We start from the raw sequence: 27,504 nt of genomic DNA on the forward strand, positions 1-27,504 counted from the left end.
TGAAGACAATAAGTGAACTATTTATTTACAAATTATTTACTTACAAAATAAAACGTACTCTTGCCCAAAATGTATTGAAATTATTTACAAAATAGTGCCCAAAACTTTACATAGGAGTTGATATATTCTATAGTTAGTTATAACTTACTTTTTACAGAAATGATCACCTAAAAATGAGAAGTCTAGGGTTGTAATTTACATTAGAGTTGGCTTACATTTGGAGCTGTATGGTAATATAGTTAAAGCAGAGTTTTATAATTATAAAGGTGTACTTTGATTACTGTATAATAGTCATATTCTTTTAAATAATACTTTCAAAACAATAAACTGCATACATAAATTCTTTATTAAACCTAATGTGATACAGTTATTTAATATCCACAGACTAATAATATACAAGTATTAAGTACAAAATATGCATGTTTATAAACCAGACACATTTTGATTACAATTTTAAATATACTTTTTAAAAAATGACAGTAAAATCCTAGATAAATGAATTTTTCCTTGATCGTTAAAAAACTCTTCCTTATAAAGCTTTTTCTGTAAATGTAAAAACTATTCCATGCCTTATAGCAGGCAACTGGTATCTTTAATCTTGAGATATCTTTAAACAGAAATCCAGCTCAAGATCAACTCATTACTTCCCAAAGTCCCTGTAGGGTGAATCCTTCCTTCAATTTCTCTATTGCAAGCCCCAGTTCTTCTGAAAATACAGGTTCACGGTCTTGTTGCTTTTGGGGAGAGAAGAGGATAAGATGGGAATAGAGAAGGTGGGCAAGGAAGAGGGAAAAAACAAAAAATAGGTTTCACATAAGTTTGTGAGTACTAAATATTGGAAAACAAAGTTTTTTTCATATACTATAGGTAAAATATTCTTACCTTATTGCCATCAGCAAAATAAGCCTGTAAGACAAAGAAAATTATATTTCACATACGTGGCTTAATATTATAATAGGTTAGTGGGCTAAGGAACAGGCAATTAATTTAAAGAACAATTCTGTGACTAAATGTATTTTATATTCTGTTACTGTGTGTCTAATGGTTTTCTCAACTGTCTTTACAATGCTGGGAGTGGAGTTCACTTTTTCTGTCAGTCATTATTAAGGCCTTCAGGAGTTGCGCTTTAAGCTCTAAAAAATGTGCTTTGTCATTAGTGTGTCACTAGCACTGTTAACGTGAAAGGAGATAAAAAGAATGACTTAGAAGTTATGAAGTTTCATCACTACTTTTTTGTTTACAAGAAGATGCTGGCAAAACAAAACAAAGCAATCAGTCAGCAAATGCAAAGTTTAAGGTAGTAGTTGTAGTTTATAATTAAATATTTTATACGAATTTTACTTTCCGTTTAAAAATATTTGTTCCCAGAGAGGTATTCTGGTCAGATTCACAGACCACAAGATAAAGTAAGCATTATTATTATTTTGGCTACTAATTAAATAATAAAAATGTGGAAATGGGAAAGTTTATTGTTCAAATAGATATTTAAGATAATATATCTATGTATTGAAGGGGAGTCCATCTCATAAAAATTAATTATAGAAAGTATAGATTTTAAATTAACTATACTTAACATGTTCTAATATGCTCAGGCATGAAAACACTTTCACATATCTGAAATCCTCTGAATAATTCTGTTCTCAAACTATTTCCCAGTTTGGTAATTCAAAAGTATTTTCGCACATACAAACTCCCAAACTTAAAAAAAAATAGTACTCACCAACTCAAGTTTCAAATATTCTCAAGTTCGATGGTGTTTTACATACTTAATCTATTATTTAATAAAATGTGCGCCAGATAAAAATAATCGTAAGAAACGTCACAGCCTCCGTTGCTATGCTCACCACGAAAGCGTCTGGGTGATCATCAGGGTCTATTTCTACATCATCTTGAATCTGTTCAACTGTCAGAGCTTCAAGGGACTGTGGCTGGAAATCAGATGTTAAACATGCATCACAGAGACAGTATTAACCAAATAAATAATTTAGTAAAATATGCTGAGAGAACTGTAAATACCTGTAAAAGGATAGCACAAATATAAACTATCCGAGTCTTATACAAATCATTGTATAACATTCTATGAAAACGAACTTGAGTAATAAAATAAGTCAGTTAAACCTAAGCTTTTAAATCTGAAGTTGATATCATCCAAAGAATTAAAATAACAAATTGACACATACTCCATATGATATGTAGGGATAACTGAGTTTATTTATTTTTTTAAGAGAGAGGGGAAAGGAGGGAGAGAGAGAGAGGGAGAGAAACATGGCTCAGTTGCCTCTCACACGCCCCCTACTGGGGGCCTGGCCCACAAGCCAGGCATGTGCCCTGACTGGGAATGGAACCTGGGACCTTTAGGTTCTCAGACTGGTGCTCAGTTTAGTGAGTGGCACCAACAGGGCTTAGAGATATTCTTAAAGGAAAAACTCTCATTGGACTTTATCTGATTTTCTTTCCTTTAGTTAAAAAGGAACAAAGCTTTGTGTAATATCAATTTTCCTCAAAACAGTCATCAAAAAGAATCTGTGAAAAGTAAAAGAACTAAGATTTGTATGAAATATTCTAAAAGTAAAACAGAATAAAACACTTATATTTATGAGTATATTATTCATAAATCATACTATTGTCAAATATTTGAGTATCTCTGGTGTACTAGCCACTATGCGGGTGCTATAAGGGTGTAAAGTCCCTGCCCCCACCCAAAGACGGTTTGTAATCTAGTGGGAGCGGAGCAAGAGATGAAACACGATTACTAACAACTAAACAGTAGGTTGAGCCATATGAAGTTGCCACTTTTGTTCATTGAAAATGGTAAAATATTATTAATATCCTATGGTTTAATACAGGAAAGTAGCTGTAACAAAAGCAGTATCTGTGATAATCAGAAAGTCTGAAGAAAGCACAACTTCTGGCTTGTGACTCACAGAAACCGCCCTGAGGTAAAGGCTGGCTTGTGATCTAGGGCTTTAGGGTGAGGGTAGGAGTGCGCTGCTTGTCAGGACAGTGACCTGACTCCGGCTCGGAGGTCAGCGCAGTGCTTCAGCTACGTTCAGAGCTGTGTGGCTGTGTGCCGGTAAGGGAGGCCTCAGTCTCCTTAACTGGGAGATGACGATGATGATGACGCACTTCATCATCACAGTATTGCTGAATTAAATGAGATAATGCATATAAAATCCTTAGAATGGTGAATGGCAAACAGTAGGTGTTCAACACAGTCGTTCAACAACTATGAATATTCACTAAGAGTCTATTATGTGTCAGTTGAGACTGCTGGAGATACTATAGTTAAAGAAAAATAGACCCCCCCAAAGACAAAAGTCTCTGACTTTATGAGCTTTATAGTAGAAGAAACTGATTACTGTTCCCCCAAATAAAGCAATCAAGTAGAATAAGGGACAAAACAGTGATGCGGGTTGCCGGTTGAGATGAGCAGTCAGGGAAACCTTCCGGAGGAGGTGGCTGCTGGTGTAGAGAATTACATGAGGTGAGGGAGCAGCTATTCTTAGGTACCAGGGCCAAAGAAGGGGAGCAACGGAGAACTGGGTCGGAGACTGAGTGTCTCCCACGTGCCAAGCATTTTATGGACAGGATCAGTAACTTTTTAAATCAATAACTTCTTAAGAGAGAGTATCTTCATGAGAAAACTAAAACTCAGACTTGCCTAGGATGACAAGAACACCTGCAACAGAGGGCAGTGAGGGCCCCAAAGAACAGACAGCGCGAGACCCTGTGCTGGAGCAGTCAGTGGGGCACCAGGGAGCGTGCCTCTGGCAAGGGCACCGCGGTAGGGCAGACAGAGAGGACATCCCTAGTGCAGTGGCTAGTCAGCACACAGTGATAAACCTGATGACAAGGGTCCTGGCTGGAGAGGCAGAAAGCCGAAAGAGCACAGTGAGCAGACATGTGGGGTGCTGACCGTGTCAGGTACCTGGAGAGCAGAGACTGGTGGAGACATGGGGAAGCAAAGAGCAGACATGTGGGGCGACATTCAAATTATTTCACAGCTGGCACGATGGAGGGACCGAGGAGTAGGAATGGATACAGGCTGTGTCGGAGGAGCAGACTCCTGCAGTTTACAACTGCAGGGCCTTGGGGGAGGAGAATGGTGCCCATGCCAACGGGAGGCTGAAGTAGGGTAAAAATAAAGCTGACAAGGAGCCTGGCACGTGGAGACTTCTCCGGACAGGCTGCTCCCCCAGCAGGGCAGGAATACACGAGGAAGCAGCCAGGGAGAAGGCAGGCGGTGAGCACAAATCAGTGAGGGCCCGGGGGCCGTGTTCACCGAGCAGAGTTGGTGTATTCATAAGTTTAAACATAGCTTATTTGTTAAACATAGTTTACAATTAATTCGTACATAATGGATTTATATCTGAATTTTATGGATTGTGTAAAACCAATTCCACAAACACTGTATTTCATGTAGTGAACAAGGTACCTTTTCTTCCATCTCATAATCCACTCCAAATATAGGACTGGCCGAATAGACTTTGTGAAGGGAATTGATTTCCTTAACTGATGCTTGTAGTTTGTCCACAGGGTCTATTTTAAAGCCAAGAACATATCCTCCACTCTACAAGAAAAATATGAACAAATAAAAAACAAGCCTGGGAAGTGGTATTTAAGAATATACACATGCCAAACTATGGCTCTAACTGTCCTTATTTCAGATCACACTATGTAAGTGAATTTTATTTTTATTTAATTTTTATTTGTTCCATATTTTAATTTTATGGTTGTTCAAGTACAGTTGTCTGCCTTTCCTCCCTTCCTCGCCCCCCACCCCAGCCATCCCCACAAAGCAGTTTTTTTAAATTAAAATTTTTATTATGAAAAATTTCACATACACATAAGTGGAAAGAAGAGTGTGGTAAGTGCCCACGCAGCCACCACCCATGGAGCTCACACAAGTAACACAAGTAACACAACGCCGCCCACTCTGTCCCTTCTGCAGCCGTGGGTGCAGTTGGAACCAAATCTCCTCCCCTCCCCTAAGGAGTCTTTTCAAGCATATCAAGATATCACATCATTTTAAAAAAAAAGATATCACATCATTTCATCTGTAAGTATCAAAGCTGATATTTCAAGTTTAAAAATACACTGTAGATTATGAAGGCTAAGGGAACTAAGCTTTTCTTGAGCTAGACTTTGAAAAGGAGTACACTGAACGGAACGGCCTATGTGAAACCATCTCCTTGAAGAACTGAGAAAGAAACCTGACCATGACAGATTGTTGAAGAATGTCAGAAAGTTAAGTAGCACACTGTCACGGGTGAGAGCACACGCTCTGGGTTGAGAGCATGAGCTTTTGGGCTCAAATTCTGGTTTTGCAACAAATTTTCTAGCTGTACGATGCTGGGAAACTTCTATTATCTTTCTGAGCTTCATCTTTCTATTTTCTAACCACAAAATGGTTAACAAGTTATATTAAATAATGTATATCTGACATTTCGTACAGTTCCTAGGACATAGTGAGCACTCAATAACTGACAGCTACTAATCAATAGGCCAGGGGAAAGAAGTGAGTGGACAGTCATCACATTTAAATTTAGAACTTAGGAGTGACTTTATAAATAAGTAAATGTTTTATTTAAAAGTATTTCTTAAAAACCTGGCATAATGGGGCATAGCAGTTTATCATTAGATGCAATGTAATCTTGTGAGAGTACAACATCTCAAACGGGGTGTGTGGTGCATCTGGACAGACCTGTGTTTCTCAGTCTTGTGAGTCAGTCGGATCTGCAGGCGAAACCTAGCCCCACCTCTCACCATGGGTAAGGTTCCTAAACCCTGCAGGCCTCACTTTCCTTCACTGTAAAATGGGGAGAGAACAGTAATTGTATTATAGGGCTGTGCAAATATTGAGATAATGCATGAAGAGTACGGTGACTTGACTCTGTCATTACACACGATAATGATGACGATAATGAATAGGTCTGTCCAACAAAGAAACATAAGCAGGATTCTTCCTATGGGGACAATTACTATATGACTTCAAACTCTTCATATGTCTTCATGTTATAGCCAAAATTCTTCTTGGATGTAAACTGCTTACTATATAAATGAAACTGAAAGTAAACTGTTACATAGTTTTAAAAATCAATTAAAGATTAGTGAAAATATCAAGTATCTTACCTGCTGAGAGCTTTCTATGACAAGAGCTAAACCAAATTTTGAATCTCTAATCTTTATTGAACGCTAGATGTAAAATGAAAAAGAAAAAAAAGCTCATTGTTATTATCTGATGATAGTGAATTTGTAACATACTTTTGTCACTTTTCGCACAGTAAACTGCTTTTCATAGTGTACAGAAAAGAATTCTTCCTCTTTCCTTTATTACACTCCCACAGAGATCAAGTAAATAAAAACTTTTATATTGGAAATAGGGGCAAACTTTAAGGCAGTACAAAGATGACATCTCTAAAACACACACGAAATTCTCTGACTTCTAAAGAGTTACAACCTTTGTGGATAATTTGAACCAAAGGCCAGCAATCTTTTACTTATGGGGAGCCAGTGTCTTTTGGGGCTCCAAAGGCTGGGTTAGTTTTTAAAAGTCTTACGTGCCTTCTACTTCTTACATCCTAAGTGGCTAACTTCTTAAAGCATCCCCACTCCTTTTATTAAAAGAAAAAAAAGTAAGTTTCGGGCATCCATCACAGGGCCTCGAGGAAGGCTGACACAGTCGCCTGGAACCAGCATCAACGGGTAAGCGGGACATGAGGGGGAAGCCTGCCTGCGCGAAGGTGAGCAGTGGCGCCAGTGGCCTAGGAGAAGGGAAGAGGGCCAGAGGCACAATGGCAGGCAGGAGCTGCAGAAAGCGACATAAAAGGTACTTGCTGGCGGAGTTAGAGAGGACCGTGGAGGATCTCACATTATGACCAGCAGACCGAAAGGCAGAGAAGGGTAGCCTGTGGTGGGTGATGGCACAGCACACTGCCAGACAGATGGGCACTGGATGATGGAAAAGAGAAGAAAGAAGAGAGAGGGAGGTAGAGGGAGAGAGAGGGCAATGGAGGGAGAGGAGGAAGGAGGGAGGGGAAAGGGAGACTGATTAAACAGTGGACGCTATGGAAACCTGGCCTTCTATCTGGACTACGTCACACCCCACCAGGAGTACACACCGTCCTGGTGGAGAACCATAACCCTCGGGCACCCGGGCTGTCAGTAGGTAACCTAACCAGGAGACTGTGGGCGACACAAGCTGGCAAGACAGAAACTGGCAAGAAGATGATATTGATACACAGCCTGCAGCACAGGAGTGGGGCAGGGCAATGGCTGAGGAGCAGAGCTGAAGTCAGACCATGACCGCCTTAGTGGCACTGGGACAGTACCAGGCTGCAAGCTGTTCCACCTGGCTGATTCCTTCCAGATGCCCTATTTGGCAACTGTATTCTTAAATAACAAAAAGTACCCTGTCTGAAGAGCAGAAAGCACCAGGTTATTTACTACTCAGTAATTATTTAGCATAATAGAGTTTAGGTTAAGCAAGCCAAAACACATGTAAATACAATGTAAGACAGCAACGAATAATATAAACACCCATTTATAAAATACCTATGTGGACTCTGTTATATCTTCCCAGCCATGATTACAAATTCTTTTATGTTATTAGATGGCCAGAAGTAATTTTATTCCTGTCAGAATCTACGATTTTCTGTTTAATGTGTTGCTTTTTACCACCTGACTGAAAGCTCCTTGAACGCAGGACCTGCGGGGCTAAGTGATTTGCAAGACTGCACCTCTTGCACGTGGCACAGAGCGGCCTCTCGGTATCTGGAGAATGAGCGACCAGATACTTTAAAGTAACTCAGAAATCAAACAATTTAGCAAAAGATAGGCTTGAGAATATTTTTAAAAGAATTATTCTTTACATAGGCCAATAAGCCCCTTAAAAGATGACATTTTCCAGATACAGATACACTGTATCTACCACATATTTATTAATGAAACTGTTCAGTCTTAAGTCTAAACTGTTAAGTCTTAACTTCTATACTACAATAAGGGCTATTATCATAGGATAACCTCATAGGATTTTCATTAAGTATTTTTATGTTCTGTGTGATATGCACTAGAGTCTAAAGTAGTCTTTTATATATAAAATTCTTCAGTTTACTGAAGTTTACTGTTGTTTCGCCATATCACATACTTATCATACCAGCAGCAGCAGCAGCAGCAGCAGAGTGAAAAGAACCATTTTTATCTACTCCCAAAACAAAATGGTCTTAGATGGAGTTAGTTCTTATTCTGGATTTTAACAGCTTTAACTTCAGCTAAAGCCATTATCATTAAAAACCATCTTGATTTCTTTCACCAAAACTGTATCTGAATACAGTGAAAACAGCTCATTCACAGAATTCATGATTTCATTCTGGCTTTAAAATGGTTTGAGCGGAAAGTTGCAAGAGCGCCCCAGTGAAGTGCCCGGCGAGGGGTGCTGAAGCCCTGCCCAGGAACCGCCCCCCCCTGCTGCCCCCTGGGGAGGTTGTGGGAAACTTCAGTGGCAAGACCTGTGAATGCTATCTAAGAAAGATGCACCTTAATCTGTATGAAAACTAATTAAAAATTTTTAAAGATTTTATTTATTTATTTATCTTCAGAGGGGAAGGAGAGAGGGAGAGAAACATCAATGTATGGTTGCCTTCCGTGCGTCCCCTGCTGGGAGTTGGCCTACAGGGAACCGGCCTGCAACCCAGGCATGTGCCCCGACTGGGAATCGAACCACGATCCTCTGGCTTGTAGGCCTGCGCTCAATCCACTGAGCTACACCAGCCAGGGCTACAACTAATTAAATTTTTAGAATCCAGTACATTTCTCTCTTAATAGCAAGTTGATAATGGTACTGTTCCCTTTGAATTTACGTAAAACCGGGTCTTTCCTATGTTGAAATTGTAAATTATCAACATTTTGAAAGCATGCTCTCCGCTAAACTGCTGCCACTTAAAAAGGGAGAAAGAGACCTTATCTAACTCCCAATGTCCCATTAGCTGTTGAACAGAAATAATTTATTCTGCATTAAAATGAAGCCATCAAAACATACACACTTACAATTTGCAGATATGGTATACTGACGTTAAAGCTGTCATTCATATTTGCATGCCACACAATTCTCACATTGGTAATAAAAAAGGTTCCTAAATTTCCCTGTAAAGGACAGTAATGAGAGATACATCAATGATTACTTGTTTGAATACTTATTCTTTATTTTCTAAACACCAGAATAATTCTAATTATCAGAGCAACAGCAATTATCACAACTGAGTATTGTGGAGTATTTTTTAAAAATATTTTATTTATTTATTTGTAGAGAGGAAGGGAGAGAAATATCAATGTGCGAGAGAAACATCAATCAGTTGCCTTTTGCATGACCCGGCCTACAACCTAGGCATGTGCCCCGATTAGGCATCAAACCAGTAACCCTTTGGTTTGCAGGCCAGCGCTCAGTCCACTGAGTCACACCAGCCAGGGCCTATTACGGGGTATTAACGACTTCACCTTCATTGCATGGCAGAACAATTAGGTTACTGACAGCATGGACTCGAGTTAGAGAATCATAACATCATCAGTACTTAACAGTTGTCTGACCAGGGGCACATTTCTTTTTGGTGAATTGTGTTGAATGTAAAATGAATATTTGACTAAATAACCCATGTGAATAAAGCCCACAGCACAGTATCTGGCATGCAGTCAACATTCTACAAGTGTTAGATCTTGTTATAATCATTACTCAAAACCTGGGATAAGTCAAGGCAAGGGAGTTGTGGTAAGAGACAAAATACATTTGATAATCCCCATCAGTCCACAAGAGATATTTAATGGCTCTTCCACACTAAGTATAGATTGAAACTGTTCTCTAGTTACATGGCCCCTCAACATCTCTCAAGAGTATCCCAATGTAATAGCTAAGTAGCTTTAAAAAATCTTCAAGGCCTAATAACATGGCACCAAAATCATCTGCCTCTACCATTTATCTATCATTCTCCACCTCCTCCCCACCACACACACCAGGGGAATTTTCTTTATTTTATACTTTGAGGTTGCACATAAAACATTAACTAACAAACCCAAAACCTGAAAAAATCTTCCTTTGGGATGACCAAGTTTGAAAAAGCAGGAAAGATTACCTGTTTCCCAATTACAATTAAATTAGTAAGTATATATGTATATCTATTTTCCCCTCTATTTTTATCTTGTAAAAAGTTGTTATACAAAAAATTTTAGCCACCATTACTCCCAGCCTAGGTCCCATTAAACAATACTAAGTTTCACTCTATAAGGAATTCTTCATGTCATTGTTTCCTCTTTATTTTAGAAAAAGAGAACTGCAAAAATATCCTAAGGACTTTTTAAAAATAGTAGCAGTGCATATTTTATTTTATTATTTTTCAATAAACATTAGATTGACAATAACATCTCTATTTAAAAAAAAAAAGGGCCCTGTCTGGTGTAGCTCAGTGGATTGAGCTCGGGCCTGTGAACCACATGACCGCGGTTCGATTCCCAGTCAGGGCACATGCCTGGGTTGCAGGCCAGTTCCCAGCAGGGGACTCACGAGAGGCAACCATACATTGGTATTTCTCTCCCTCTCTCCTTCCCTTCCTCTCTAAAGATAAATAAATAAAATCTTTAAAAAAAGATGTATCTGATCATTCTGGAACATCATAATTAATTAATGTAAAAATGCCAGCACTCTAATGTGTGCTCGGTAGTAAGGATCAACTATGAACAAAGTAAGTCCACCCCTGCTCTTACAGAGCCTACAACCCAGTGTGGGGGTACAGACAAGCTCTGTATTTCAGAGTGGCAGTAACGCAGAGTGGTAACTGACTGCAATCTGCATAAGGAACACACAAAAAGCAGCTTTCAGAAAGTGCCATCTAAGCTACGGCCTAACGCAGGGCTGGCCCGCTGCCTCAGTCTGGATGGCTCACGACCTAAGAATAATTTTTACATTTTTAAATGGTTGGGAAAGAAGTTGAAAGAGCAGTATTTCATGACACATGAATACTGCATGAAATTCAAACTTCAGTGCCGATGACAAAGTTTTACTGGAGCACAGCCACACTCACTTGTTTATGTACCGTCTGTGGCTGGTTTAACGGCAGGACTGAGAGACGCTGGGGCAGAAAATGTAGGGCCTGCAAAACCTAAATATTTACCATCTGGCCCTTTACTGAGTGAACTTGGCTGACTCCTGATGAAAAGGAGTTATTCAGATGGGGACTGTCTGTCTCCTAGAGAACTTTTATCAGTTTAAAACTAGAACTTTTCAAATGAGCAGAGTTTATATACACCTTAAGGTCATGATCCAATGTTTAGCAAGAAGCTCTTCATTCAAATGCTGTAGCTTGACCACAGTGGTCGTTGCTCTAATCTAGGTTGCAACACACACGAAGGCTGGAAACTATTCTTAGAGACAAATTTTTCTTTGTAAATTCACGTTACTTATTTCAATGATTAGTTGCTTACATGTTTCTACTGGTAATCATTTCAAGAGCAAATGAAAAGTTACAATAATGGAGAGAGGGGTCACCAAATGAATTATATGTTTAATCCCACGAAGACCAGATTAACAATCGCCTGTGACGGTCCACCTAGGGCCCTCCCCCATCGGCATATAGGCATGGGTTCCCCAGATTCGAGTGTGGTGCAGTAGAACAGGGGGCCCTGTGGCTCTGGGACANATGTTTCTACTGGTAATCATTTCAAGAGCAAATGAAAAGTTACAATAATGGAGAGAGGGGTCACCAAATGAATTATATGTTTAATCCCACGAAGACCAGATTAACAATCGCCTGGGACGGTCCACCTAGGGCCCTCCCCCATCGGCATATAGGCATGGGTTCCCCAGATTCGAGTGTGGTGCAGTAGAACAGGGGGCCCTGTGGCTCTGGGACAAACAAGGTGTGCAAGGTCACTTAATTCTTTGGGGCCTGAGTTTTTCACCTATAAGTGAATAAAGACTGAACTAGAGATGATCTTGAAGGCCCATGCCAGCTCTAAATTCAATGTAGAACAAACGTTGCTAAACAGAACCATAAAAATGTAAAAAGTAGATTATTTTATATCAAGAGCTAAACTGTTAACTTATCAAGAGGTATGATGATACTTTTAATAGTTCAATGAATATACAGACCTAAAGATAAATGGAAAAATGATTACCAAGGCAATGCCCCCTAAAAGTCATTAAATTTTTACACAATACCTGATCACTGGATAAATTCCATACTCCATTGATTTTGTCATATACGTGTTCTTGTGGTAATAATCTTAGTTGCTTATTTTGAATGAGTGCACTTCTCAATTTAAAATCGCGATACATTTTGGAAGTTTCATATGCTCTATAACAGAGAATAAACAAAAGGCTAACTCAAACTGAACATGCAGTTTTCTTCGGTTATTTTTACGTACCTACTAAAATATAAAGTTGTTAGTACTTGTATGTCACTCAAACAATTACCACAGTAAACATTTTTCCTTTTTAAGCTGATATCCTTAAACTGGTATAATTTTTTTCAGTCAGTTTTGGTGATTATAGTATTTTGTAGACTTTGTGATTTAGTGTAGCGCTTACATATTTTATCTCAGTAAACTATTTTTTCAATGTCTAATTTTTAAGGTACTATTGACACAGCACAAGGACATAGATTTTTTTCTCAAACTGAAAAGACAATGCTTATATATAATAAACATGGAAATGATTTTTTCTATAAAAATGCTTCCCTTCACTTCTGTCTTAGTCAAAAGCACCATTATTCTTTGTCACTACAACCTGAAAAAATTAGGCTCACCTCTACCTCTATACAAAAAGACAGAATGGATCTGTAGACTTTGTCCTCTCAGTGTAGCATTTTATCTCAGTAAACTTTTAGATGTTTAATTTTTAAGGCACTATATATCACACAGCACAAAAAGAGGACAGAGATTTCTCTCAAACTGAAAAACAAGGCTTGCATAGAAAAGACACAGAAATCTGCCCTGGCTGGTGTGGCTCAGTGGTTGCGCACCAGTCTATGAATCAAAGGATCGTGGGTTCCACTCCTAGTCTAGGGCACACACCTGGGCCTGGGACCAGGTCCCCAGTAGGGGGCACACCAGAGGCAAATGCACATTGATATTTCTCTCCCTCTCTTTCTCCTTCCCTTCCCCTCTCTAAAAAATATATATATATATATAAATAAAACCTTAAAAAATGAAAATTATTTTAAAAATAGACATAGAAATTCTTATTTTTTTATCAGAATGCTTCCCTTCATTTCTGTTTTAGTGAAAGGCACTGCTAGCCTTTTTCTTATTACAACTTGAAAAAAATTATGCTCACATCTACCTATACACAGAAAATTAGAATGAATCTGTACCACCTTCACAAGTAACCTTAGGAAAGAGTCTAGGACAGACAGTGTATATATATCTATGTGTGTGTGTATAAAATCCCTGTAACTTTGTTTCCTTTCTATGTCTCCCTATTAATAAATAGAAGTAAATTCTTTTCTTTTCTTAAGGTTTTATTTATTGTCTGGTTGCCTCTTGCAAGCCCCCTACGGGGGATCTGTCCTATAAGGCAGGCATGTGCCCTGACTGGGAATTGAACCAGTGACCCTTTGGTTTGCTGGCCGGTGCTCAATCCTTGGAGCCACACCAGCCAGAGGTAGAAGTAAATTCTTAACTTCCAAAAATTTTATTTTTCAATTATAGTTTACATTCAATATTATTCTATTTCAGTTTCAGGTGTACAGCACAGCGGTTAGATGATCACATACTTTATAAAGTGCCCTCCAATATTTCCAGTACCGACCTGGCACCACACATAGTTATTACAGTGTTACTGACTATATTCCCTATGTTCTATTTTACATCCCCATGATAATTTGTTACTTTCAGTTTGTACTTCTCAATCCCTTCATCTTTTTCATCCAGTCCAACTCCCACTCCTGTGGAAACCATCAGTCTGTTCTTTGCAGCTATAAGTCTGTTTCTATTTTGTTTGTTTACTTATTTTGTTCTTTAGATTCCACATATAAGTGAAATCCTGTGGTATTTGTCTTTCTCTATCTGACTTATTTTACTTAACATACTCTCTAAGTCCACCCATGCTGTCATAACTGGTAAAAATTTCACTCTTTTTCATAGCTGAGTAATATTCCATTTAATATATGTACCACTATTTTCTAATCCACTTGTCTATTGATGAGCATGTGGGCTGCTTCATGTATTGGCTACTGTAAGAAAATTCTTAGCTTCTGATTAGTTAATTCTAAATATATCCATAAAAATATAGGCAAATTTACCCTATTATTTATAGGCTGGTATGGCTCAGTGGGTTGGGCTTTGTCCAGCAGACTGAAAGTTGCTAGTTTGATTCCCGGTGGGGACACATGCCTGGGTTACAAGCCAGGTCCTTGGTAACCAACTGATGTTTCCTTTGCACATCAATATTTGTCTCCCTCTCTCCCTCCCTCTCTCCCCTTCTCTCTAAAAATAAATAAATAAATAATACAATATTTTTTAAAAAATAGGCTCATTTACCCATTTAATGAAACTATGTTTTCTTAGCCTAAATAACTTTAGAAGTCATGTATATAAATTATAATGCTCAATGTTAAATTTCTGATTTTTACTATAATTAACCTTCTAATATATAAATGGTGAAAAAGCAAGATATGAGCATTTGCTTATAAATCTGGATTTCCTTCAGTGCTGTAATCATCAATATTTAACTGGGGGGGAAATGAAAACTATTTATGCTGTAAATTATGTTGTGGGGGGAAAACACAACACTTTTATACTATTAAAGAAAAGCAGCTTCTACAGGCGCTTCAAACTTGATTTTCTATTACTTCTCTAAGTAAAGCAAAATAAAAACCTAAGGTTTATGTGTTTGCCCAAGAGAACTAAAAAATGTTTTCACCCAAAACTTGTACATGAATGTTTACAGCAGCAATTCATAATAGACAAAATTGTCTGGAGGCGTAGGTACATACACTGTGCCTCCTCACACAACCAAAAGAAGAACAACAAATTTAAAAACAAAATATAACCAGAACGCCCAGAAAATCAAACTATATGCAAGTTTGAAAACCAAGGAGTTAAAGAAGAAACATTCATTCAGACTGGTAGGAGGGGCAGAGATGGGTAGCCTGGTGCAGAAGACTCGTGGCAAGGCAGTGGCTGGAGGACCAGGTGGTCCCACATTTGCATGTGGATAAACCAGGAGGAACAACTGGGGAGAGAGACAGAGCACACAACCCAGGGTTCCAGCACAAAAAAATAAAGCCTCAAATCCTCTAACTGAAAAAATCTGTGAGAGTTGCATCAGTGGTAGAAACTCCCAGCCTCACAGGAGAGTTCATTGGAGAGACCCACAGGGTCCTAGAACGTACACAAACCCATCCACCGGGAATCAGCACCAGAAGGGCGCAATTAGTGGGGAAGTGACTGAAAGCTGGCCAAGAGCCGAGCAAGTGGCATTGTTCCGTCTCAGAGTCCTACCCACGTACAGCACCACAACACCCCTATGTTGGTTGTCCCACCTTAGCCAATACCTACGGTTCCACCCCTTACAACATAACAGGTAAACCAAGACAAAGAAATATGGCCCAAATGAAAGATCGGGTCAAATATCCAAAAATAGAACTAGGTATTTAAGAGATAGCCAACCTATCAGATGCACAGTTCAAAACACTGGTAATCAGGATGCTCACAGAAATGACTGAGTATGGTTATAAGATAGAGGGAAAAGTGAAGACTATGGAAAGTGAAATACAGAAAAATATACAGGGACTTCAGGCCAAGATGGAGGTGTAGGTGGAAACATTGTACCTTCTTGCACAACCAAAATTAAAGATAACAAAGATTTGGAAACAAAAGCACAACCAGAAGAGACAGAAAATTGAACTGTATAGAAGTCCTTCAACCATTCACCCAGACGGGTAAGAGGGACAGAGAGGAGTCTCAAGAGGAAAAAGTGGTGGTTGGCAGACCCTGGAGTGCAGGCGGTGTGAGGCTACCAGACCCCGGGCATGGGAAGGAAATAAGCAGACCCAGTGAGGCGTACAAGAGGGTTGGCTGACCGCAGACACACATTCACGTGCAGATAAACCAGGTGAAAATGGGTGGCGAGACAGACAGGACAACCCAGGCCCCCAGTGATGGGAAATAAAGGCTAAACGCACTGATTAAAAACACTTGTGGGGGCTGAGGTGCTGGGAGAGACTCCCAGCCTCACAGGAGAGTTTGTTGGAGAGACCCACAGGGTCCTAGAACGTGCACATACCCACCCGTCTGGGAACCAGCATCAGAAGGGCTCAATTTGCTGTTGGAAGTGGCAGAGGGGACTGAAATCCGAGAGAGAGAGCGAAGTGAGCGCCATTGTTCCCTCTCTGACCCCGCCCCCATATACAGCAGCACAACCCAGCAACGTGGGTTGCCTTGCTCTGGTGAACACCTAAGGCTCCGCCCCTCATACATAAAAGGTGCGAACAGACCAAAACATTATGGCTCAAACAGAGGAACAAATCAAAGCCCCAGAGCCTATACTTTTAAGCGACCAAGAGATAGCCAACCTATCAGATGCACAGCTCAAAACACAGGTGATCAGGATGCTCACAGAATTGGTTGATTTTGATCACAAATTAGATGAAAAAATGAAGGCTACACTAAGTGAAATGAAGGAAAATGCAGAGGGAACCAATAGTGATGGAAAGGAAACTGGGACTCAAATCAATGGGGTGGACCAGAAGGAAGAAAGAAACAACCAAACAGAAAAGAATGAAGAAACAAGAATTCAAAAAAATGAGGAGAGGCTTAGGAACCTTCAGGACATCTTCAAATGTTCCAACATCCAAATTATAGGGGTACCAGAAGGGGAAGAGCAAGAGCAACAAGTGGAAAACTTCTCTGAACAAATAATAAAGGAGAACTTCTCCAATCTGGCAAAGGAAATAGAGTTCCAGGAAGCTCAGAGAGTCCCGAAGAAGTTAGACTCAAGGAGGAACACACCAAGGCACAACACACCAAGGCACATCATAATTACATTAGCTAAGATTTAAATGAAGGAGAGAATCCTAGAAGCAGCAAGGTATAAGGGGACAGTCACCTACAAAGGAGTACCCATCAGACTGTCAGCGGATTTCTCAAAAGAGACCTTGCAGGCAAGAAGGGGCTGGAAAGAAGTATTCCAAGTCATGAAAGGCAAGGACCTACATTGCTCTATCAAAGATTGCTCTATCCAGCAAAGCTTTCATTTAGAATGGAAGGGCAGATAAAGGTTAAGTTAAAGGAGTTCATCATCATCAATTCCTTATTACATGAAATGTTAAAGGGACTTATCTAAGAAGATAAAAACTATACACAGTAAAATGACAACAAACTCACAACTATCTCTAACTGAACCTAAACAAAACAAAAACAAACTAAGCTGACAACTAGAACAGGAACAGGATCACAGAAATGGAGATCATATGGAGGGTTATCAGTGGGGGGGGGGGTGAATGGGGGAAAAGGTACAGGGAATAAGAAGCATAAATGGTAGGTGCAAAATAGAAGGGAAAGTTAAGAATAGCAGCCCTGGCTGGTGTAGCTCAGTGGATTGAGCACAGGCCTGCGAACCAGAGGATCGCAGTTCAATTCCCAGTCAGGGCACATACCTGGGTTGCAGGCATGTTCCCTGAAGGCCAGTTCCCAGCAGGGGACGCATAAAAGGCAACCATACATTGATGTTTCTCTCCCTCTCTCCTTCCCCTCTAAAGATAAATAAATAACATCTTTAAAAAAAAGTTAAGAATAGCATAGAAAATGTAGAAGCCAAAGAACTTATATGTATGACCCATGGACATGAAATAAGGGCGGAGGAATGCTGGTGGGAGGGCAGTACAGGGAGGAAGAGAATAGAGGGGAGAAAAAAATGGGACAACTGTAATAGCATAACCAATAAAATATATTTAAAAAAGGAATGAAGTACTGACATGTACTATGACATGGATGAACCTTGAAAACATTATGTAAGTGGAAAAAGTCAGACAGAAAAGGTCAGTCAACCATTTATATGTAATGTCCAGAGCAGGCGAATCCATGAGATATAAAGTAAATCAGTGGTTGCCAAGGGCTGTGGCGGAGAGAAAATGAGGGTGACTGCCTTGGCAGTTTCTTTTTCGGGTGACAGGAATACTTTGGAATTAGGTAGTGATGACAGTTGTACAACCTCATGAATATGCCAAAACTACCAAACTGTAAACTTCAAAATAGTGAATTATATCTCAGAACAAAAAAAACTAAACCATTATTTAGACTAAAAAAACCCAACAAAATTAATAATCAACAAATTAGGAAACTAAGAAATACACGTGCAATATATATAACTGATAGGGATATAATTTACAACAGAAAACTATAAATAACAAAAGAAAAGAAAAATTTCAGCATCACTAGTAATAAATTAAAACAATGGTATGGATATTATGCTTGTGTGTATATGTGTATCAACTTGTGTATATATTTATTTTGCCTGTCTTCTTAGCCAAACTTTTTTTTCTTAAATCATAGCCCTTAGGACTGATTACCAAAAAAAGGAGCCAAGGCCCTGGCCAGGTGGTGTCTTCACGCACACGGAAAGGTCAGGTTCAGTCCCTGGGTTGGGAAGCGCACAGGGGGCGACTGAGGGATGCTCCTCTGTCACACTGATGTTTCCCTCTCTCCACCTCCCTCTCACCTCTCCTTCTCTCTACCCTCCCCTCTCCTATCTCTCTAAAATCAATAACATGTCCTCAGATGAGGATTAAAAAAAAGAGCTAAGGTAGTGAAAAGAGAAGAATTTAGCAAAGAAACAAACCAAAAAACCCCCCACATAAAACCAAACCCCAAACCACAAAACACAAAACTGTTCAGGGAAAACACACAAACTTGACTTATTCTATTAGAGAAATAATCTTTTTAGGTCATTCATTAAATTATATAAGTTGGTTATTTATACTGAATGAATTTTCTATTGCCTTGTAACTACCTTTGAGGTTAATTTAATGGAATCTTCAGGAGAAAAATTTTTTTAATTCTAAATTTATTTATTATTTTATTTTATTTTATGTTTTTATTTTTATTTTTTAATTTAATTGTTCAAAGGAGAAATTTTTATGAACCTTCAGTACTCTTATGTGTTTTATGAATCCCTTCAAAGTGTTCATTAAATGATAATATAACACATTTTTCTATATATCTTTAGGATATTACAACAGAGCTTGGCGGAAGATGGAACCGCACCTCTAAACTTTCAGGGGTGTCCAACCTTTTGGTGTCTCTGGGCCACATTGGAAGAAGAAGAGTTGTCTTGGGCCACACATTAAATACACAAACACTAACAAAAACTAATGAGCAAAAAAAAAAAAAAGGTTTTATATCAATTTATGGTTTTGTGTTGGGCCATTCATAGCTAGCCTGGGCTGCATGTGGTCTGCAGGCTGTGGGCTGGACACCCCTCTAAACCTTTATATCATAGAACTGTAAAAATATTCAATAATCCACAAATCATTACCATACCTGTGTACTGCAATCACAGAAGTAAAAAGTCTAGGACTTCCAGGAACCAAATTTGTAAATATAAACTCAAAACGAGTACTGTTACATTTTGTTAGTATATAAAGAGCTTCAGTTTGGCCTCGTAATTTCTGTAAGGACAAATTTATTTAAAAGTTCAGATTTTAAAAGCAATTTCTCATTTACAGTGAAAATAAACACCAACCTCAAATATCTAATGTTTCCTCACTGTATATATTTCAGTAATACTTTTCAGACTTACAGAGTTAGCAGTCCTCGTTGTAATATTCATTATGCAGTTGTAACCGATAGCTAAAATTCAAAAGCAAAGAATTTAAAGAATGTAATGCAATAAATAGAAAAATCTATATACAAAATTTTTAAGTTTTAAAAATTAAATATAAAAACCTTTTAAACATTTTAATAAAACTACAAATATAAGTTAAATAATGAAAAGAAATATAAAGTCAATTCTGCCTCTTTGACAAAACACATTCATAACATGGGAATAAGAAAGTTAACTTCTCTAAAACTTACACAGTATTATTTACTGAAAAATCTTACCATTACTACATGAAGAGAAAAAGTTTAGGTGGATAATCTAAAATAGTTTTAAAAAATAAGTTATGGGATTTAACCCAATAAAAGATTGTACTTTGCTATTACAATTTAGATCTCCCTTCTTTGGGATTATTTACAACAGCTTATAACAATGTAAACTAACAAAAACAAATAAAAAATCATTCAATGTAAAAGCACTGATGTCCTATATGTCCAGGAGACAAAATAAACAAACTGAAAAACATTTCTTTTGCATTATGATGCAGTCAATGGTTAATCAAGGATTTCTGAGATTTTTATCAATTTAAAGATTTCCATGTATTTCATGGTACAGCTTTTTTGGTATCAAAAGCCACTGTGTAAGTTCACTCGACAAAGTACTTTTTCTTTTTAGTATTATCTAACAAAGATACTTACAAAGATTGACTCTAGGTAATGCCAAAGAGTGCCAGAGAATTCTTAAATTTGTTACTAAGAGTCTACCTAAAAGCAAACAAACAAACAGGATATCTTCAGTAAGGACTTGTTTTTGCCATACAGAATAAGGTGGACATGAAACTTCTGGCTCAGTATCAGCAGCAACACCCATAGCTGTTTTTTGTACATTTATTGATTGAAAGTATTTATTGGAGGTAATGGCATTGGGGTGGGGTTTAGAATTGGGACTGGGGAGAACTGAAAAATTTTGAGAAGAGCATAATGTGATCAATCCTAGCAATTTAGAAAGCAATGTAGGCAGTTCGGTTTATCACTTAGTATCTATGTAAACTTGGAAAAGTTAATTAGCCTCTTGTTCCTCAGTTCCTTTATTGAAAAAAAAATAATAGCATCTATTTCATTTTTCACAGTATTATTATTACTTATTATTATGTGAGATTACACATATTATGTAAAAGGTTTAGAACAGTGACTAGTGCCCTTGCTGGTGTGACTCAGTGGATTGAGCTCCAGCCTGCAAATGGAGGGGTGGCTGGTTTGATTCCTAGTCCCAGCACATGGCTGGGTTGTGGGCCAGGTCCCCGAGTTGGGGGTGTTCCAGAGGCAACCAATTCATGTATCTCTCATACATTGCTGTTTTTTTCCCTTTCTTATTCCCTCCCTTCCCCTCTCTCCAAAAATAAATAAATATAATCTGTAAAAAAACCCACAAAAACCAGTGACTGGAAAATAGTAAACATTCACTGTGTTAATTATTTTAAAATATAAATATTCGCTGTGTTAATTATTCACTGCTATAATTATTTTTTTAAATTTTTTTTAGATTTTATTTATTTATCTTTAGAGGGGAAAGGAAGGAGAGAGAGAGAGAGAGAAATATCAATGTATGGTTGCCTCTGGTGTGTCCCCTGCCAGGAACTGGCTCACAACCCAGGCATGTGCCCTGACTGGAAATCGAGCCAGCAACCCTTTGGTTTGCAGACTGGCTTTCAATCCACTGAGCTGCACCAGCTGGGCCAATGGTTTATTTTATTATTGCAGATAGAATGATTTATGTTCGTCTTATGCCATTTCACCTAAGTAACACTGTATCTCTGCATCTGGGCTATAATCCCAGGGCATCTATCTTTTTGATATTTTTCTACTACAGAATTCCAGGAAAAATTATGGAGTGGGAAGAATTTGCCCTATAAAACCACTGGCCAACTCTGTTAACCTGCTTTCTGTTCTTGGCACCTCTCCTACAAGTCTCTAGCATTCTTATGTTGCCTCTGTCCTGCTAAAGGATCCCATCCTACAACTCCACACATAGCGCTCTAAGCATGGGCTTTCCTCTCTGTCCTCCCCAACACTAACATATAATTGTCTCTGCTCCTCCTAGTCTCTCAAACAAGTGAGACTAGAAATATGGCTGTTTCATTTCCACACATCTTCAGCGTGCAAAACTAATCTGATAATCTGATGTCAGAGAACTGCAGTTCAAATGGATTGTTACTCTTTTGGGGTATTTATAGTTTTCACATGGGGAGTTCTGAACTTGGGAGTGCCTTTCTGGTGGTCACTTTCAAACTTCTGAAAAGGATGGGAAAGAGATAGCTAGAAAACAGGATTCTCCTTCCCTTTATGTCTTCTTATTAACCAAAAGCTCTGCATACTCCTGTAAAATTCCATTTTCTGAACAATTGTTTCTGAGGTGTGTGGACACAGGCATTTTTATTAACAGTAAGATTTCTGGCCCTGGCCCTGGCCCAGTGGGTCAGTTGGTTGGAGTATCGTAACCAAAAAAGTCGCAGCTTCAATCCCTGATCTGGGTACATATGGGAGGCAACTGACTAATGTTTCTTTCTCACATCAATGTCTCTTTCCCTCTCCTTGCCACTCACTCCTCTCTCTCTAAAATCAATAAATACATATTCTTAGGTAAGGATTAAAAAATAATGAAAATAAAAAAGTAAGCCCTGGCTGGTGTGGCTCAGCGGACTGATTGCTGGCCTGCAAACTGAAGGGTCACTGGTTTGATTTCCAGTTAGGTCACATGCGTGGGGTGCAGGCCAGGTCCCTTGTAGGAGGCATTTGAGAGGCAACCAATCAATATATCTCTCACACAGTGATGTTTCTCTCTCTCTCCTTCTCCCTTTCTTCCCCTCTCTCTAAAAGTAAATACATAAATTTTTTTTTAAAGTAAGATTTCTGGCCAGAAGATGTTTTTCCTTCGATACTTTGAAGGGCCATTATAGGGTGCTGTGCTCATTGTGTACCCACGGTCTTTGTTTGGACTAACGAATGGAGTGTCTGGAAAGAGTTCTTGCCTGTCTGTGTGGGACCACAACTTTCTCCTGGCTTCCAGTTAATTCAGTTTTGTCAAGATCTGACTATCTAGAGATTATTCCACCCCAAAGGCACAAACTAAGACTTCTAGTTAGCTACTGGATGTCAACACCTCATTCTCACCTGGGCTTGGCTGAGACTAGGAGGCATTTCAGAAAGGTAACCTAAGCCCTCCTTTAATGATGGGCTGTAGCTATTGACAGGATCTGTCTTCAGCTGATAATGATGACAGGTTCCCCTCACAGAGAAGAAAGGCTCACAAATGAACCTGCTATGCACATACCATCCCAGACCAGACCAGAAGAAAGGCTCAGAGAGCAACCGGCCACTCAAAATGCTGCAGCGGGCGTGTTCTGCCAGTGAGGGTTACTGCTCTATCTCTAGGAATTGCTCATCCTCCTTACTTGCAGGAGGTCTGCTCCTTTTCCTCATTGTTCCTCATCGATAAGAGGTTCCCCACCCTACTACACCTCCTCTCTCCCCACAAAGACTTTTAGATACACTAAGCCGCCCACTTCTCATTCCCTATTTTACCTTGAAAAACAGCACTGATGCTTCTAAGACGTGCTGATCACTGGCCATTGGTTGGTTCCATGTACAGCTGCTGTATGCAGTCAGGCCTTTGGACAATTTGTTTTGGGAGGAACTCAAGTCCAGCCCTGGCTGCTCCTCAGCGACATTCAGAGACATCTCACAATATTTTCTAGTACTTAACCTATAAATAGACTTCACAACACAGCACTACATTTGCTCTCCACATGTCCACCTCTAGGTGTCAGTGTTAGGGGACTGTGCGTCACGCTTGGATTTCCTAAGGGAAGCAGGGCCCCACGTAGCCCAGCTATGACCTACTCGTGTTCCACTACCCCATTATCTTTTCTGTGGGAGGCAGATCCTATCCCACGGTCAAGGTCAGAACTATCCCATGACCCTTGTAAACTGAGCTCCTAGACATTTCTTCCCCTCAAACACATGTTAATTCAGGTGTTTCTGTTGTAACCATGCAACCCACTGTGGTAAATATGACTGACTTCTCTTTTAAGTAAAGCAATGGCTGAATGAAGACATAAAAAAAATAGTAGCAGTGCCACTAAATAAGCTCCTGGACTTTTAATAGTCACACTGGATAAAGCTGCTGTCATAACTGGGACTTATGAGGGAAGCCAGGGTATTCCTGGCTAAAGGGTTAATAGCTGTCCTTCCATTTCAGTCTGAGGAAAGTCTGTGGATTCAACTCTTCCACCCCCACAATTACATTTACACATAATGCTGTTTCATGTCTTTTCCCTGGTTAATATGACTTAACATTTGTAAATTAAACCAGAAACACAACACATATTAGGTAATATACTCACCTCTATCCCCATTATTTCCTTTGGTGTCTTCAATGGAATCTAAACAATCAATAAGGACTTCTCCAGGTCTTGTTCTCAGTTGTCTAAAATAAATATGAAGGCTTTAATTTTAAAACTACAATATAGCCACTGAAATCTACTAAAGGAGAGAAAAGACATATGTCTATAAAATTTGTCTATTTTATATGTCTATAAAGTATAGACATAAAACAGCCAACAGTATAAATGGTAAAGTGTCAAATGCTCATGCATTTGAAAATGAACTTTTCAAGAACTTCAAGAACCTGGAAATCAGTGGACCTGGAGTGGCCGGGTCATGTAGAGAAGCCAGAACTAGAAGGAGAGGTAGGATTTAGAGGGGAGGGAGTTGGGGGGGAAAGGGAGGGGGAGGGGCAAGAGGAGATGTCAAGGGATATGCATGATGGAAGACCTAAATAAGAAACAATGAGGGAATGTGTGAAGAGTGGCCTGGCTGGAGAAGAAGATCCACACTGAGAGGTAGTGAGAAATATAGCTGGATAAATAAGGACGAACCAGACTATCAAGAACCATAAATGCTAGTCAGATAGGGAGGGGCCTCATCCTGTGGACAGTGGAGTACCCCCAGATGTTTCTGTTCTCCCAGAGGTAAGGGGGGTCAGGCAATTATGGAAGGAACAGGTTAAAGCAAAGCATCATCAGGACTTTGTAAACAATCAGAAACAGGAGACAGAAGGAAACAAAGACTGAAGAATAGTTTGCTGACTGATTAGAACGTATTCCAGTGTGTCAAGGAAAACGAAAAAGAAAACCTAGCAGAATATGTAGTAGGGCTTTCTAACATACTCTTTATAGAGCCAATTCAATTACTTATTGAAAACATGGATATATTTTCATATACAGATATCACTTCCCTGCTTAAGTCTTCCATGTCATCCCGCTGCCTAGAAAATGAAGTCCAAAATCCTCCGCTGAACATTTCACAGTCTGACTCACCTATTTCTCTATCTGCACCTCTATCCTCTTCCTGCCAGACAGTACCTTCTAGCCAAGGAGTTTATATGTCCAAGAGTCTGCTTTTCTTTTCTTTTTTTTTCTGGAATACTTTCCGTCCTGTCTTCCCTGACAAGGCTCTGCCCATTTTTCCTGACTCAACTCAAACATCGTTTCTCCTTTGAGGTCTTCCCCTAGGAATTAATTTGAGGCCTTGCCTGTAGGCAGAATCACCTATTCTGTTTCTACAGTCCCCAAGCTTTTTGTTCATTTTTTTCAAAATTGTATTTATTTTAAATAACAGTTGTCAATGTACATCTCCTGCACTAATAGGGTTAGGGGAGTAAGGAAAATAATTTCTTATTATTGTATTTCTAGCTATTAGCACAGTAACTGGCACATAGTAAGCACTTGACATTTAATAACGAAACATTTTCATGAAATCAATTTTTCATTGGATCACAGATGCCAAGAACTACAGATAAATCATAGAATGTGTGTAATATGCAACTATGGTTTGTAATTTTATAAAGCTCCTTCCCGTATAACTTCTTAAAGGTTTTAAGATCATGCTAGCACTATCTACTTAGTCACAAATATGCCTTGAAAATTACCATTTCATTTTTCCATCTAATTAGGTTCTATTCATGGTAAGGAATCATGAGTGGCTAATAAGCTCCATGCCATTAACCCAAGAACCTTAGCCTTACTGTTTTCCAACATTTAATAGAAGAAATTTCTAACTAGTCTGTCTTTAAAGCACGAAAATTTCCAAAAACTTCTGTTTGAGAGGCTCCAAAACGGTGATTCTTCTCCTGTTGGTGATTTAGACAAACAAGTAGATGCAGGCTTGCCATCTACTTATGGAAATAAAGTTTGTGTGGTTAGGAGTTTCGGAGAATGCTTACTCCCACCTCCCTCGTTTTACAGACGAGAAGACTCAAGTATTGAATGGTGAAGTAATGTACTTAAGGGCTCATAATGTATGTTATTATTTTAGGCTTAGTTTTAGAATCCTGGTTTCCTGAGTCCCTGCCCTACTTTCCTTTCACCCACGACACTGGCACCCCAAGCTCGCTCGGGTGTACTGAACGCCCAGGTCCTGCCTGGGGTTCCGGCTCAGCTTCCTGATAGGTCTCCCGGCCAGGACCGGGACAGGGATCGCGTGGGACCGAGACCATGCAGTCTAGACGTGCTCCAGCAGTAACTCCGGCTTCTGCAGACCCGCCGGGACTGGCCACTCCAGGGTTTCCCGAGGTGCCCACCACCGACGTAAAAGTGCTCCCACCCTCGCCATGGCCGACAGCTGTGAGGAAGTCGGCTCCGCCCGCGAGTCCTGAAAGTGCGCCGCGGCGCCCTCTACAGGCTCGAGGCCCCTGGGGAATATCGGGGACTCACTGCGACGACACGTCGAAGCGGATATCCCGGTCCTCCCACAGCGCATCCAGAACGGACATGCTGACCCAGGCCCGCAGCTGGGCCTCTCCGCAGAGCTGGAGGCCGATCGGCGTCTCGCTGGCTCCAAGGCAACGGGCCGCCTCTGTCTCTGCGTCTACGGCGGGCGCCGAGACCCAAGCTTCCCTACGGTAGGGCGCGCGCTTTCCCGGCCTTAACGCGTCAGTAAGCGGATTTGAGGCTCCAGGCAGGGTTCAGCTGCTCAGAGCAGCTAAGCTGGCCCCGGCCCAGGAGCGTGTGCTTGAGCGCTGAATGACCGTCCTGGCCTCCAAAACACACACGTGCTTAAGCCATTCCACCTATTTACCCCATTTCTCTATAACAGGTTGTCAAACTCATTTTCACTGGGTGCCACATCAGCCTTGCGGTTGCCTTAGAAGGGCCAACATAATTTTAGGACTATGTAACTGTAACTGCTCCTTAACTGTTAAGGAGTTGAAATTACATTCAGCCCTTTGAAGGCAACCGGAAGGCTGATGTGGCCCCCGGTGACAATGAGTTTGGCACCCCTGCTCTATTCTGTCAAGATATTTAGACTTAAAACTCAAGCTACTCTCTCTCCTGCCCACTCTCCAGTCAGGCAGGGCTCAGAGCCTTTGGAGGACCCTCCTTTTCTGTCTGGAACTTTGTTTCTTCAGATCTCAGCGTGGTCCGTTCTTGGTTGTTTAAATCTCAGCTCAAAAGCCCGCGGAGGCGTCCCTGACCTACTGTCACTCTGCTGGGAGCATCCTGAGGACCGCGCCTGGTCTATCCAGTTCCTTGGAACAGTGCCCCGAGGAGGCACTCAACACTTTTTGAATGAATCAAAGTGCTCTCCTTCCCTCAACTCATGATTTTATTTTATTTATTTATTTTGCGTTTAAACGTTTTATTG

The 27,504-nt window shown here is 39.9% G+C and overlaps 1 protein-coding gene across 2 annotated transcripts; it reads right to left on the reverse strand.

The window, feature by feature from the left end:
• On the reverse strand, positions 1–26,711 carry BBS5 (Bardet-Biedl syndrome 5). Of its 2 annotated transcripts, XM_037044524.1 has the most exons (12): positions 26,574–26,710; positions 24,204–24,286; positions 20,500–20,565; positions 19,784–19,833; positions 19,525–19,652; positions 12,203–12,338; positions 9,046–9,141; positions 6,133–6,195; positions 4,436–4,570; positions 1,845–1,928; positions 883–906; positions 1–734 (listed from the first exon to the last, which is right to left on the reverse strand). In XM_037044524.1, the coding sequence occupies exons 1-12, from the start codon at positions 26,630–26,632 to the stop codon at positions 633–635; spliced, it is 1,026 nt and encodes a 341-aa protein (XP_036900419.1). In that variant the 5' UTR covers positions 26,633–26,710; the 3' UTR covers positions 1–632. The 2 variants fall into 2 exon arrangements, with proteins under 2 accessions (XP_036900419.1, XP_036900420.1); XM_037044525.1 differs by lacking the exon at positions 20,500–20,565 and having other exon boundaries at positions 26,574–26,711.
• Positions 26,712–27,504: the final 793 nt, after the last annotated feature.

Source organism: Sturnira hondurensis, unplaced genomic scaffold (assembly GCF_014824575.4).
Source record: "Sturnira hondurensis isolate 20B ecotype Veracruz unplaced genomic scaffold, ASM1482457v3 Scaffold0004136, whole genome shotgun sequence".
NCBI lineage: Eukaryota > Metazoa > Chordata > Mammalia > Chiroptera > Phyllostomidae > Sturnira > Sturnira hondurensis.

Bases quoted from the DNA above. Each gene is read 5' to 3' on its own strand.
- BBS5 (XM_037044524.1), bottom strand. From the start codon at position 26,632: ATGTCCGTTCTGGATGCGCTGTGGGAGGACCGGGATATCCGCTTCGAC. The intron at 6,196-9,045 runs GTAAGTGTGTAT...TTTTACATCTAG, and splicing joins GTATACCATATCTGCAAATT to CGTTCAATAAAGATTAGAGA. The intron at 4,571-6,132 runs GTAAGATACTTG...TTTTTCTTGTAG, and splicing joins TCATAGAAAGCTCTCAGCAG to AGTGGAGGATATGTTCTTGG.